The sequence below is a fragment of the Columba livia genome, chromosome Z (assembly GCF_036013475.1).
Source record: "Columba livia isolate bColLiv1 breed racing homer chromosome Z, bColLiv1.pat.W.v2, whole genome shotgun sequence".
Classification (NCBI taxonomy): domain Eukaryota; kingdom Metazoa; phylum Chordata; class Aves; order Columbiformes; family Columbidae; genus Columba; species Columba livia.
In genome coordinates, this window is record NC_088642.1 from 9,487,738 (window position 1) to 9,502,578 (window position 14,841).

General features: G+C 53.5%; 2 protein-coding genes across 2 annotated transcripts in view; one reads left to right on the plus strand and one right to left on the minus strand.

Annotated features, from left to right (window-relative positions):
* The window catches only part of DNAI1 (dynein axonemal intermediate chain 1), a 152,393-nt gene extending 139,915 nt beyond the window's left edge, over nucleotides 1–12,478 (plus strand). The window contains exon 20 of the mRNA XM_065047044.1: nucleotides 12,212–12,478. Within this exon, the coding sequence (XP_064903116.1) occupies nucleotides 12,212–12,316 (105 nt within the window). The 3' untranslated portion in view covers nucleotides 12,317–12,478. The remainder of the gene's footprint in view (nucleotides 1–12,211) is intronic.
* Nucleotides 12,479–13,503: 1,025 nt separating this feature from the next.
* Nucleotides 13,504–14,841, minus strand: ENHO (energy homeostasis associated). Its single transcript, XM_005507786.3, has one exon. The coding sequence runs from the start codon at nucleotides 14,839–14,841 to the stop codon at nucleotides 14,656–14,658; it is 186 nt and encodes a 61-aa protein (XP_005507843.1). The 3' UTR covers nucleotides 13,504–14,655.

The following is a 14,841-nucleotide window of genomic DNA, read 5'->3' on the forward strand; positions in this document are numbered from 1 at the left end:
AGGAAAGCAAATGTCACTCCAGTCATCAAAAAGGGCAAGAAGGAGGACCCGGGTGATTATAAACCGGTCAGCCTCACCTCTGTCCCTGGGAAAGTAATGGAACAGCTTATCCTTGGTGCCATCTCAAGGCATATCAAGGATAAGAGGGTTATTAGGGGCAGTCAGCATGGCTTTACCAAGGGTAAGTCATGCTTGACCAACCTCATAGCCTTTTATGAGAATGTAACAAGGTGGATGGACGATGGCAGAGCGGTGGATGTGGTCTACCTTGACTTCAGTAAAGCCTTTGACACAGTCTCCCACAGCATCCTCACAGCTAAGTTGAGGAGGTGTGGTCTAGACAATAGAGTAGTGAGGTGGGTTGCAAACTGGCTTAAGGAGAGAAGCCAGAGAGTGGTAGTCAATGGTGCGGAATCTAGTTGGAGGCCAGTATCTAGTGGAGTGCCTCAGGGGTCAGTACTGGGGCCGATATTATTCAATATATTCATTAACGATTTGGATGAGGGAATTGAGTGTACTATCAGCAAGTTTGCTGATGACACTAAGCTGGGAGGAGTGGGGGACACATCAGAAGGCTGTGCTGCCATCCAGTGGGACCTGGACAGGCTGGAGTGTTGGGTGGGGAATAACCTGATGAAATTTAACAAGGGAAAGTGTAGAGTCCTGCATCTGGGCAGGAACAACCCCAGGTTCCAGTATAGGTTGGGAAATTACATATTAGAGAGCAGTGTAGGGGAAAGGGACCTGGGGGTCCTGATGGACAAGAGAATGACCATGAGCCAGCACTGTGCCCTTGTGGCCAGGAAGGCCAATGGCATCCTGGGGTGTATTACAAGGGGGGTGGTTAGTAGATCGAGAGAGGTCCTCCTTCCCCTCTACTCCACCCTGGTGAGACCCCATCTGGAATATTGTGTCCAGTTCTGGGTCCCTCAGTTCAAGAAGGACAGGGAACTGCTGGAGAGGGTCCAGCGTAGCGCAATGAAGATGATGAAGGGAGTGGAGCACCTCCCGTATGAGAAAAGGCTGAGGGAGCTGGGTATCTTTGGCTTGGAGAAGAGGAGACTAAGGGGGAACCTTATTAATGTTTATAAATATATAAAGGGTGAGTGCCATGAGGATGGAGCCAGGTTCTTCCCGGTGGCAAACAATGATAGGACAAGGGGTAATGGGATCAAGCTGGAACACAAGAGGTTCCACTTAAATTTGAGGAAAAACTTCTTCTCAGTGAGGGTGACAGAGCACTGGAACAGGCTGCCCAGGGAGGTTGTGGAGTCTCCTTCTCTGGAGACATTCAAAACCCGCCTGGACATGTTCCTGTGTGACCTCACCTGGGCGTTCCTGCTCCAGCAGGGGGATTGGACTGGATGAGCTTTTGAGGTCCCTTCCAATCCCAAACATACTGTGATACTGTGTGATACTGTGATATAAGTGGATGAAGTATGCTGCCTCATTCCATTGAGATTGCTGTTGTTTCTACAAAGCAATGGCTTCCACCATTCCTCTAGGTTGGTTTAGGCATGTCCTCCATGCTGCTGGAGAAAAACAATTTTGTTTAGCATATTGAGGACTCTCAAAAACATCACCACATTTCTGTTCAGTCTTTATTGCTTGCTCCCAGATCTGCAACCTAACAACATATCTAGGTGTCAGGGAGCTCCTCACACCAGGAGGATACCAGGAGGATCCATGCATGGGATCTGATCAGAACAGAAGCAGGAGAGCCCGGGAAGAAGTGACCTCTCCTGAGATGATGATCTGACCATGCTGGGGTAATCTGCAGCCAGAACTGGTATCCAGGTGTGGCAGGATCTCTACCATCTCCACCAAGGAGACAGATATCTCCTCTAAGGTCCCTCCAGGACAAAAGCTGCTTGCCTAACAGCATTGCCCCAGCCGTTCCCCTCTGTTCCAGCTCCAGCAACACAAAGAGTGGGGTGAGGATCAGGCCACATTTGCTGTTGTGTTGAGGCTTTCAACCTCAGTAAGGTGACAAGCTTTGTACTGCTGTTTTTCTTTTAATGTATCAGATCTGTCCGCTTAGTGATGTGCAACAGCTTCAGACAACCTCTGCTAATAAGATACTTCTAGTCCTTGAGTCTGGCAATTAATTGCCAGATAGATGCTGCTGCCAGCTTGGCCACAGTCTCGCTGAAGCTGTCAGCTGCTGGTTAACCTTGTTCTGTCTTTGGTACTGGTGAGACTTGCTGAGCAATTGTCCTGGTTTTGCCTTGGGAAGTGCTTTCCTTAAGGACCTTAATGACTTCTACATTGTTTTCTTCACAGCCTGCCATTATTTTGCAATTCTCTATTGCAAAGAAGCTCCATTAGTTTCAGCAGCCAGCTGAGCAGATGGGTTTAACATGTCTATGGCACTGAAGTAATTATATTTTGATACAACAGGGGCACAGCAGCAAACATGTAAAATTAATTCAGGTGTAGCATCCTGGTCAGTGACTCAAATAAAAGTGCAGTTTAGGGAGGCCAACCCTGGCCACACTGTGACTGTGCTGTTGTAAGCATGGACAATCACTAGGAATATACTCCTCTGTTTTCCATGGATGATGTTTAATTGGTTTTTCCCTTGGCCAGTTCCTTCTTCAGACATCTATTAGCATCAGAGAGACTGGTTACTGGTCTCATCTCTCTTCTGCTTCTGTTATAACTAAAACAGCAATGTATGCATGAAGCAATTAGATTTTAATAATGCTTTTCTAAATAGGATGTCAAGGAGCTTAGTACAAAGACTTGGGTTGAAGCCAGATCAGCATCTTAGGACTGCATCATCATTAAAATGATTGTGTCTTGCCTGTACAGCGTACCCCAACACAGGCTGTAGATCTGCATTTAGGCAGGGTGCACCTCATCTTTACCTGCAGACAGGAACAGGGATATTCCATGGTTCTGGGTGGCAGGGCCAGAGTGAGACACGGGCAGGGACAGGTCACTGGTGCAAGTGAAGTTTGGGTATTCTGGAGCATCCCCAACTCCAGCTCTGTCGCCATCCCCATCAGTGCATGCCAGGGAGCCGATATCCAGGTCTGCCCCGAGTTGCCTCCTGCAGAGCAATCGTTGATCAGGTCAGGGCAGACCTGCTCACCACTGGAAGTGTCTCTCAGAAGGAAGTGAAATGCCCACGCCTGTGCCCCAGGCGGCATTCCCTGAGCAGCCTCCCGGCACATCGCTGCCTGTCTTCTGTGTTGCTCTATCCTGTCTGCTTCTGGCTGATACACAGTACTTGGGTCCTGCATTTGCAGTCAGGCCAGGCTGACTCCTCTTTTTCCCTGTACAGTTCTTATTTAGACACTTAGGAGCAGGCCAGTGCTGTTTGGTCACTATGGACAACACTAACACAACCCCATCATCACTGCAGGCTGCGCAGGCTCAGAGGCACGAGATGCCTCAACAGGCAGCGATGAGCAACCTCCACCAAGCAGCACTGTGCCAGGCCTGTCTCCAGAAGGGATTTACACCAGGAAAGCTGCTGACCAGGAGATCCTACAGCAAAGGGGCACAGCGGTGGGGTGCAGCTGAGCCTTGTCTGTCTCTGGAGCAGAATGGGATTTCTCAGCTGTAGTGGGGTGGGATCTGGGGAAGAGCAGTATCTCTTGCTGCAGGATTTCCCATGCTACATCCACCTTCTCGCTGACCCCATTTAAGCCCTGATTTACATGCTGCAGCGTGAGTCTTAGCTGATGCGATTTAGTGTGACGTCCCACACAGTCCAGACTAATAGCGTATCTGGTTTCCAGGCCTGGGAGTGTTCGTACAGCATTCATCATTTGCCTGGCCGTTTCCTGTGCAGCAGGTGGAGAGAAGCTGTGCAAGTCGTTTAATTTGTGGCAGATGGGAGACACAGCCTGAAGTAAACAGGATACTCTTTGTGAGGATGGAGGGAAAATGGGAGAAGAGGGAAAGAAGGTGGGAATAATCGACCAGGGAGATGAACAGAAAAAGATCAGGGTGAACAGGAAAAGAGAAGGGTGAGCAGGACACAAGCTGATCCCATTGCACCAGTTAGCAGTGCAAAGGCCTCAGCTCCGATTTGGGGTATCAGGCTTGAAAGACATGAGGAATAGGAGAGCAGCAAGGACAACAAACACGTCCAGCCAAGAGGCTGGAAGCAGGGGCATGCACAGAGATGTGCACCCCTCAAGAGGTCCTGGGCTGGCAGGGTAATGAAAGTGGCACTCTGAGGTTATGAGACAGCAGGAAAAGACTCAGGCAAAGGGTTCTGGAGAGTTGGGCGGGGAAAAATTTAATGAAATATAACAAGGGCAAGTGTAGAGTCTTGTATCTGGGTAGGAACAACCCTGGGTGCCAGTATAAGTTGGGGAACGACCTGTTAGAGAGCAGCGTAGGGGAAAGGGACCTGGGGGTCCTGGTGGACAGCAGGATGACCATGAGCCAGCACTGTGCCCTTGTGGCCAGGAAGGCCAATGGCACCTGGGGTGTATTGGAAGGGGGTGGTTAGTAGGTCAAGAGAGGTTCTCCTCCCCCTCTACTCTGCCCTGGTGAGACCACACCTGGAATATTGTGTCCAGTTCTGGGCCCTCAGTTCCAAAAGGACAGGGAGAGAGTCCAGCGCAGAGCAACGAAGATGGTGAAGGGAGTGAAACATCTCCCTTATGAGGAAAGGCTGAGGGAGCTGGGGCTCTTTAGCCTGGAGAAGAGGAGACTGAAAGGTGACTCATTCATGTTTATAAATATGTAAAGAGTGAGTGTCATGAGGATGGAGCCAGGCTCTTCTCGGTGACAACCAATGATAGGACAAGGGGTAATGGGTACAAACTGGAACACAGGAGGTTCCACTTAAATTTGAGAAGAAACTTCTTCTCAGTGAGGGTGACAGACACTGGAACAGGCTGCCCAGGGAGGTTGTGGAGTCTCCTTCTCTGGAGACATTCAAAACCCGCCTGGACACCTTCCTGTGTAACCTCATCTGGGTGTTCCTGCTCCGGTAGGGGGATTGGACTGGATGAGCTTTCGAGGTCCCTTCCAATCCCTCACATTCTATGATTCTGTGATTCTGTTCTGGCAGGTGTGAGAGGGATTTGCTGGCAGCCATCACCAGAGGATTGGTTGGCAGCACCATCCCAGGGGATTTTCAAAAGAAATAGCCACACAGGTGATGGGAGTAGAGTGTGACAATCCACTGCTCATGGCATGTTGTGCCAGGCACCCCAGGGTCTGGGTCAAGTGCTGGACAAGCATCTGTCAGAAGCAATTTAAAAGTAGCTGCTCCCACTGTAAACTGGGGCTGACTAGTGGACTAACCCCTCCTAGCCCTGCTCCAGGTGATGCTGCCATGTAAATGAAACCCACACTCCAGAATGTGTTGTGGCTGGAGGCAAAAGCTTTTTGGCTTTTTACTCCACTCCAGCCCTTTTAGAGACCTCTGAGGGTCAGGGGAGGGTAATTATCTTGCTTGCTGAGCACAAAATGGTTATTCTCAGTGCTTAGCACTAAATTGGTGAACTGATATGACTGAAAATCTTTTCCATGCACCTTGTGAGGAGTTTAGAATCTCACTAGGCTGCTCCGTTGAGCTGGCTGCTGTTGGCTTGTCTCAGTGATGGAGGGTAACCATGCCTAAAGGCAAAGCTGTTCTCCACCTCACACACACACATACAATACCCACAGTCAGAGTGCAGCCAGATTGCAGTGTGACCTCCTGAAGGAGCAGAGAACCTGTTGCTGGTACTTCCCAATCACAGCATCTGTTCAGGGCTAAGTTAGGGCTATTTGCTCATTGGGACCATTTCAGACCATAATGTATCTGGATAACTAAGGATAAATTTTAATCCTTCACTTTAAAGATATTTTTTGGTGATAAGTGAACTGAGGATATAACCACATCCCTGTTTTGAACCCAGAAAATGCAGAAGACCAACTGTTTTCAATGGCTTTGGTGGGTTTCTGTGGCTGGTACTGGGGTAAATTCACAAAGAGTTAAGTCATTGTAATTCCCAGTTCAGATTAGCTGTGGGGACTGCGATGGGCCCTCTCTGCCCTCAGCTTGGCCTTGGTCACTGAAGTTTTCATGCATGGCTGCTAAATGTGGTCTTTGTATGGCTATATTTAGGTGTCTAAATTAGTGGTGTGTCAGAGACGTAGCTCGTGGCTCTGGAGTTAGCAAGAACAGGGAACGTTCAGGTTGGTTGGAAGCCAAATTGCTTTGTTGGCAGCCCAAACAGAAAGGCCTGGTGCTAAGCCTTTCTTAGCCCTTAGGTGAACTTGGTCTTGCCCACCTTGCACCCCTCGGTGCCCACCAGCACCCTCCTCATCCGCAGGGCCGGTGGGTCCGTGCTCGGCACTGCGGTCGCTGTGAGACGGGCTGTGCGGTTCAGCAGCTCCTGTGCTCAGCCAGGGCGTTCAGCCGGATCAGGACACAGAGTGCTTTCCCAGGGCACTGGCGATGCCTCATTAAATCCTGTTAGCACAACTTGCCACGACGTGCTTCGGAGGCTCACTGCTCGGTATTCCCTGAGCTCCTTGCTGCGGGTCAGTAAATATCGCACCGCGGCACCGATCTGCGCAAAAGCCAAACTCTTCCATGGCTTTGCCGGAGGCTGCCAGAACCCACGGGGAGGGGTTTGGCCTCTCCTGTGTGCATGTCTTGTCCGGAGAACACTTTCAAGGAGGGTGTGCAGGGGTGTGGGGTCCCAGCTGGCCTCTGGCAGAGCAGACACAGAGCTGTGGTGACGGCTGTTCTCCCTTATGGCCGTGGATGAGGGCTGAGCCTTGCTGTTAGCTCTGTGCTGCTGCAGAGCCTGTCCTTTCCATCATACAGTCTCTCCCCTCTCCCATGGGTGTTTGTAGGCCAGCCAGACGTGTGGCATGATGCAGGCAGGTACTCACCTTTTAGATACAGGTGACCCTTGTTGCCCTCATCCCCTGGTTGTCCCTTGGTTGTCACCCAGTTCCCTCTGGTTTATTCTCAGTGATATTCACAACCCCTTCCAGCTCTCATCCAATTTTGTTCGCACCTCCTGCCAGTCAGATACTGCTGACCCTTGCTCCTGTGCCTTTATTAGCCGATGTGCGCTGCTGAGCCACAGGCTGATCCCGGTGTTGTGTCTTGGCTGGTTCCAGGGGCTTCACCGAGGACTTCTGGCCAGCAAGGGCAGGTCACTTGTGGCCATGAGACCTGTCTGCCTTGGCACATGGCCTGGTGCAGATGCTGGCGGAGATCTCTGAGTCAAATATGTGAGCTGGAGCAAGGAGAGGTGCTTGCCCTGAACAACACAGGTTTTAGCGGAAGCTGGAGGGATGAGCATCTTTGAGGCAAATGATCCTGTGTCGTTGCTGATGCCTGAACAATCCAGTCATCCCCCTGGGCTTTTCTGCTGGTTTCATTCCCTGCAAGCAGAACATTTCCTGCGTCATTTATTTCCAAACAGTTGCAAAATAAGCCTAAATCCTTATCTCCAGTCTGTCAGCTAATCCTTCTGCGGGCCAGGAGCAATGCTGTCAAATCAGGCTGTGAGTGTGACTCGAGGGTCTCCGTGGTTGATAAGCACATTGCTGCTGTGTGCAAATGGGCTTCTTGAGAGCCCGAAAGTGGTTCTGGCACAGACACCATCCCCAGCTCAGCATAACTCCAGCTTTACCCACTGTATAACAGCATCAGGTTGCAATAGAACCATGATGGAGTAGGTTTTGGAAGGCTTCAGGGCTCCAGGTCGTAACACACCCCTGTTGATGCATGTTTGGTTGGTGGCCTGGGGAACCAGTGATGAAAATTTTACTGTGTTCATGAAGGAGCTTGGGTTTCCTTGGTCTTCCCAACAGAAATGCTTCAGGGATGTTTATTCTTTGCTCTCATTCATTAACTTTGCTGGACTTGTCACTGGCATATTGCTAATAGAGGAGCCCTTACCCTGAAGATATCACCTTGGCCTACCCCTGAGCAAGGCAGAAGGAACAAGAAAAAGTCTTCTCTAGAAGGAACATACTTCAGAAGTCCTAGCAGGCTGTATGCCCCATCCCGTAAGGATGGGAGCATTGGGCAGTCCCATTGGTGGCTTCTGGGAGCTTCTCACCCCCTTCAAAATCAATCTGTAAAAGCTTAAACCCCTTTTGCATGGAAAGCTGGTGTTCTAAGTCACTGAGTTGCTTCATGAAGTGGCCAGATCCTGTCCCAGCACAGCTGTGCCCAGGAACCCCGTCCTGCCGGGAACGGCAGGGACCGGCACTGGCAGTGTCACGATGGCAGCAGGGCAGAGCCGGGTCTGTGCCGCCACCAGGGCTCAGCAGGGGAAGGGTCCCCTCTGCTCCCAGGCCAGTTACAGGGACTTTTCTATGTTTCTGCCAGCATAGTTGAGTTCTTTGCTACTTTAAGACATAAACATCTTAACATAAACATGTTTTGCTTTGTTTAATTGAAACCTTGCAGCAGATGTTTTATGATTATTCCACCAATGGGGAAAAAAAAAAGAAAAAAAAGATACTGAAAAGTGCCGGCATAATGGATTTTATGGGAAAGTTTTATTAACTCGGCAGTTTACTGTTCAGTGAGGGAATGGAAGCATCAGCCAAGACACAGGGAATCCAGTTTAAATGAGTCCCATACCCTGGATGTAGAGTTGATTTTGTGCCAGTGCAGGGAGAGCTGGGGCTGGGGCTTCCAGGGTGGGGGATCTGGGGTCTTCAAATAGCCAGTCCTTGTCCTCATCCAAATCCTTGTCCTTGCTCTGCCCTCACCCCTGGGGCTCCACCTCAGTCATCCTCCTGCTGCTTCCCTCCCAGTGTCAGTACTCACCTTTGGGGCTGAGGCGACCATCAAGGGTCCGGCAGCAGTTGTGCCCACACTGCTGACAGGGCCAGGAGCCCCGTGCCTCAGTTTCCCTGCCTGGAGAGCCAGAGCAGAGTTTGGGTTAAGGCAAAGGGAGTGTGAGGGCAATGGAGGACTTGGCCGTGAACACAGCAGCATGGGGACATGTAGGCAGTCCATCCCACCTCCCAGGGGTCATGCCCCATCCGCAGGCCAGAGTCCGTTCCCTTGCAGAGCCTTTTCTGCCCCTGCCATGAGCTTTCCTGACACGTCTCTCATCACTGTTTCAGCCAAGAGCATTTTGCTCTCCTGCTGGGAACTGTTGACAATAAAATCAATGCAAATGCTCCTGTGAGTGGCTCTAGTACTCATTCGATGGGCTCCTCAGGGACAGATCTCCCATGTAAACTCAGCTCTGCATCTGTCAGCTCTGTGGGGGGGTGCTCTGCCACAGCTCCCTCTCAGCTCCCAATGAGCCCCATGGATGTGTTGTAAGCCAGGATGCAGGCAGAGGATGGGCTTATCTACCCAGAGGGTGTCAGAGCCCTGTGAGTGCCCTTTCCACACCTGGCCACTGCATTCGACAGGAGGGGGGCCCATTGGCACACTGAGGTGACGCTTCCTCGCATCGCACACAGTCCGGGAAATGCAACAGCTGTGCTCTGAGAAGGGCTGCTCCTCGGAGGCCTGGTGCAGGTGAAGCCCCTGGATTTGTAGGAAGCTGCCATGTGCATCCAAGCGAACGCCGTGGTGCTGTGGTGGTGCCGCCAGCCAGCCTGCAGAGCCGCCTGGGGAAAGGCAGATGGAGGAATAAAGGGAAACTTTCCGTTCCAGTGCCCCTGAAAGGACATTATAATTTTGCTTCCCTGTGTCATCCTGCTTGCCTGGTTATGTGGCGTTAAATTAGGGCTCTGGTTCGGTTACGGCTCATTACAAGCTTACGTGTGGCTTTGTTGCAGCTTGCTCAGAAGCACCAAAGGAGGCAAGCCAGTGTGAAAGTCAAGGTTTTAGGGACAGCTTGCTGAGTAGGAGCTGAGCCTTGTCTGTGGCTGGTGACTTCAGCACTGTTCCCACAGACCGGGCATTACTACCTGGAAGGCATCAGTCAGAGACCCTCCCTAACCCTACCAGTGGGGAGAGCAAAGGGCTTGAGTTGGAGGTATGTTGCTTAATGGTGGCTTCAGCATCTCCTTTTCCCATCTGAGCAAAGCAGTTGCCTCTTCAGCCTGTCCCAAGGACCTGTGTGTGGTGCTGTGTGTGACACAGGGTGCCGAAGGGAGTGTTTTGAATGCTGTCAGACAGCAAAGCAGCTTTTCTGCAGAAATAGCTAAGTCCTGAAATACCCCAAGCAGCTGTGTTTATCCCAACACTCTTGCTCAGAGCAATGCTCTGCTGTGACGTGGGCCATTAGTACAAACATCCTTTTCAGTGCTCACCCAGACCAGGGCTACCAACGGTATTGCTCACTTAGTGGTGTTAATACAAACCAGCACCGTCCTGGCATGCAACTGATGGACTCTGCAAATAAAAACAACCATGGCTCATCGCATTTCTCAGGCAAGGAGCAGGGCTGTATTCTTGGAAGAAGCGGGGTTTCCACATGTCCTCATTCCTCCCAGCCGTGCCCTCTGGCAGCCAAGGAAACCTCTGCTCTGTCAGGGTTGTGCTGGCCTGGAACAAGGAGGCAGACCGGGGATCCCCAGGGGACTCATTTCACCTTCAGTGATGCCCACATTTGCTAGAGAAATGTAGTGACATCCCTGCAGCCCTACAACTTTATCTTTCTGGTGCCCTGGCATTTCTTTTGAGTGCTGAAGGTGCGTGTTTGTAATTGCTGCACCCCGGGGCCATTAGAAGAGTTGATTCAGCAGGAGGATAATGGATCTTTTCTAGGCTGGCAGAGAAAAAAGCAAGTGGCCTCCTTGCTCTGGCGCTGTGTGCTGCTCGCTTGGTCTCCCGAGGGCATCTCCATGCACAGACCGTGCTTTGGGGGTGCTGAGAAGAGCTGGCACAGTAGTTTTCTTGTGCTGCCTCCAAGCCCAGCTGGTGATGTTCCCCCTTGCTGTGGCACTTGTGTTGGGGACGCACTGTCACCTCTCCCAAGCCTGCCTGTCACACTGGATACCGGCCCTCCTGCTTGCCCATGACATGATCAGCATCTGCTTCATGGGATGCTCAGGGGCACGCTGAGCACAAAGGAGCTTCCCAGGCCCAGAGCAGGGACCCTCCCCAAATCTAGCGGCATCACAAGAGCCAGCAGGCTGGTGAAGTGGAAGGCTGTGAACAGAAGGCAGCATGGAGCAAAGGGATGAGGTGACCGGGTGAATGCTGCTTTGGAGGAACCCCATGGGGTAGACGATCAGCTGCAGGAGGCCTGGTTGTGCTGAATGCATGTTGGAAAATTCCTCTGCTACAGCTGCGTATGCATCTGGAGAGCCAAAACCCCGACACCACTTTCCCAAAGACTTCACACTGCACTGAGAGCAACATGCTGATGCTGTAGCCCACAGCCTGGGAACACGCTCTGCCCAAAGCAATGAGTGGCACTGGTGTGCTTAGCAGGAACATTGTCCTCCACCAGCCCTGAAAGCTCCTGCTGCTCCCAAGAAAGTGAGGACTGAACTGAACAGGCTTATTTCCCTCATGCTATGTGATTTCTGCCAAGATGGTGGCGGTTTGCTCTAGCACCTGGGGAGCGAGCCCCTGGGAGGGCTGGGACGGGTGCTGGGGACTGTGGGACAGGCTTGTCCTCACCACCAATGCTGGGGCACGTGTCCGGGCTGGCACTGCAGCACACGGTGAGGCACAGGGACAGGTTTGTGGTGTGCCCAGGGGCAAGGGAGGCTCAGTGACAGGATAACAGCCCACCTGGGACTCGTTCCCTTGGGTTAGGGGCTCTCAGCACCCACCTGCTCCCCTGGGAAAACAAATTTGGGTGCAAAAGGGACAATCCCTGCTCCTGGGGCTGCTTTTTCCCAGGAGCACTGGCATGGAACGTGTGTGGTAGGACTGTTTTGGGAAGGTTTGGACATCTGCATTACTGTGACTGCTTTGGGAGTTTTGCGTGCCTTGGCACGTCCCCAGTGTCTGGGGGAAAACCTGGGGGGGTTAGAGGACAGTCAGGTCCCACAGGGCTGAGCAGAGCTGGGAGGAGAAAGACAGAATGTGGTCTGTGTCACTGTGGATCAACAGATCCATTCTCATCCCCACCTAAACCTTTGAAACCTTTGCTTACTGCCCTTCCTCAGACCCTGGGGGCTTTTACACATCTCCTGGCACCTTGGGTTTGAAATACAGGGACAGAGATCCCCTGTGGATCAGCCCCCAGCAAGGGCTGTGAGCTGGGACACAGCAGACCAGAATCCTTCCCTGCACAGACCCCTCCCCATCCACACCATCCTCCTGCTCACAGCTCTGCCCTGCTTGCTGTCTTTGCAGGAGAAGAAAGGCCAGGAGGTTAAGAAGGGTCCGGAGGTGGAAATTCCGAAGCTGGACAAGCTGCTTAAACTGGTGAGAGAGCCAGAGAACACAACAGAGGAGTGAGTGGGGAGAATGATGGCTCTGCTGGGAGTCACCTGCCAAACAAGCCCGGCTTTGATGGCTGGCTGCTTGGCAGGCAAGCCGCGGGACCTGGGCTGCCTGCTCTTTGCATAGCGGGAACACTTCATCTCCGTGCCCAGACGAATAAACAGGGGTGCTGTGAGAGCCGCGGCATGCAGCCATCTCTGGGGTCAGACCTCACCGCATTCGGTCCTCCAGAGCTGCACAGCCCTCAGCTCTCCCCACCCTTGGCCGGGCTCGCACTGGGTGAGAGCCCCATGGAGGGCAGCTGAGGGCTGGTTCCCCTATGGAACCTCAGGGCTGCAGCTCATGGCAGCCAGTCCCACCATGAGTGGTGGCCAGAGAGAACGAGTGCTGAGCTGCAGCCCCACAGCCAGTTGTGGGGTCAGCTGTGCACAGCCCCCTGGATTTTGGGGTGGCAGCCTAAGCCAGAGAGTGGCTGGGGTCCTGGCCTGTCCCCCCCACGGCCGCTCCTCTGTGGCAGAGGAACATGCCATCACTGCAAACAGGGTACCTCAGCAGCTGCCAGCCACCAGTTTCGGGATGCTCACAGCTCCCCTCTCCCCAGGGGGGCTCAGCCGCCTCTGCCCAGCTGGAAGCTGCGGTAACGACTGGGCGCCGGGGTTTGCAGAGTCTCCCTGTCGCTCCAGTGCTTTGCGGCAGAGGGATTAGCTGCTAGGTGGCTGCGGTGGCAGCAGGCGCTGTGGTGGCCTCACCGCATGCTGATGAGCAGGGACGGGCTGTCACCGCTGGAGCCTTGTACATAGCTGTTGGGACTGGGGACCAGAGGCACTGGTTCCACCAGGCAGGGGTGGTGGCAGGGTTCCTCCATCTGCTCCACTGGCCTGCGTCCCCTGCAAGAATCCCTGCAACCTAAGGACATGGCGTGGAAACTCTCTGGTGCCTCTAGCACCGGGGCTGGGGTGTGCTCCCTGCTGACGGACATGCTGCAGGCATGAAATACCCAGCCACGTTCCTCACTCAGCATTTAAAAGCCACAGATGGATGTAGACATGAGCCCTTTCTTGTCACCATCACCCAGCAAACTGCCCGCAGTCCTGCAGGGACATTGGCCACCAGCCCTGGTACAGGTGCTGCTCAGCCCTGCAGGATGGGCAGGACACACCGCCTCCCCCAAATTTGCCAGGGCAGAGCTCAGAGACGCCACCTGGGTCCTACAATCAGTTTATTAGTCTAGTAAAAACACGGCTGCAAAGGGATGCGTTAGCTATACCTGACAGGGGGAGGAACCGCAGGCTCTGCCCAGCCTGACCAAGCCCACACAGGGACCGTGTGGATCCCAGCACAGCCCACCCCTCTATCCCCATATTGCAGCGGCTGTGCCAGCAGGGACCTTGGCTATTGCTCAGCTCTGGGGCGGGCAGGGCAGAGCCTTCTGGAACCCACAGCCCTGCAGGCAGGGCAGGTGCAGGCAGCTGCCGGGCTTGGAGACAAGCCAGACTACCAGCATCCCTCCCCACAGAGCCACTGTGGTCCCTGGGGAGCATCGGGGCTGGAAGACCCTTCAGTGCTGTTTGGCCCGGCACCCTCATCTCTCCCTGTGTCTCCCACCTCCGCAGCAAAAAGCCGTCCCAGTCTGCTCTAGACAGGGATGCGGATGCCAATGGGGGTACATCTGCTGCTGCCTGCAGGCAGGTCAAATCCCACCGGCTGACCTCAGCTGGGAGCAGGCAGGAGGGGAGGCACAGACACGCAGCCATTTGCCTGGCAGTGTTAGTGCTAACGCTGGAGGGGACTAACAGACAGACCCGGGACAAACAGACAGACCATGCAGACCCTCTCATGGCTCGTTAAACTGCCTGCCAGAGCAGACGGGTGCCAAATGCCCTTCGGAGGCTGTGGCTACACAGCACCCCAGGGCCATCCCCAAAGACACCCGAACCTGCTCTGCTGGTGGGGCCTGCTCGGGGACAGGCGCCTGTGCCAGCCCTGCTGTGAGCCCCTGACCAGCCCTGCTCAGGTCTGCGACACGGTGACCACTGGCCCGGGCCATGAACACGGGGTGTGCTTGAGGGCAGGGCGCCTGCTACACTCGCTGGCCACTGGAACAGGCAGGATTGTCCCCGTAGCGCATCCCCAGCCACTCTTGCTCCATCCCCATGGTCACTGTGGGCATCCACAGGGACTTCACACACCAAAACCATGCAGGCAACAGGCTATGCCCCACACCGTGGCCCCTGAGAGCAGCTTGACATCCCCTTTACTCTCATCCTGCCCCATCCAGCACCCCAGTCCCAGCACAGGCATCCAGGCTGGTGTGGTGTCTTCAGCACAGCCGGTTACCCAAGTCCCCAGGCAGCTCAGGGCTGCAGCAGGTACTTTTCTTCATTCCTTGCCTCATCCACATCAGAAGCTGGGCTCTTCCTGGGGCATGAGGGGGTCCTGCAGGCCTTGCAAAGGATGAGGAAGAGGATGAGGATGAGCAACACGATAACACAGTTAAAAGAAATTGCTACAACTGCTCCGGTGGAGAGAGCAGCCCCCAT

Excerpts from the sequence above, each read along its gene's own strand:
- ENHO (XM_005507786.3), bottom strand. The coding sequence starts at position 14,841 with ATGGGGGCTGCTCTCTCCACCGGAGCAGTTGTAGCAATTTCTTTTAAC.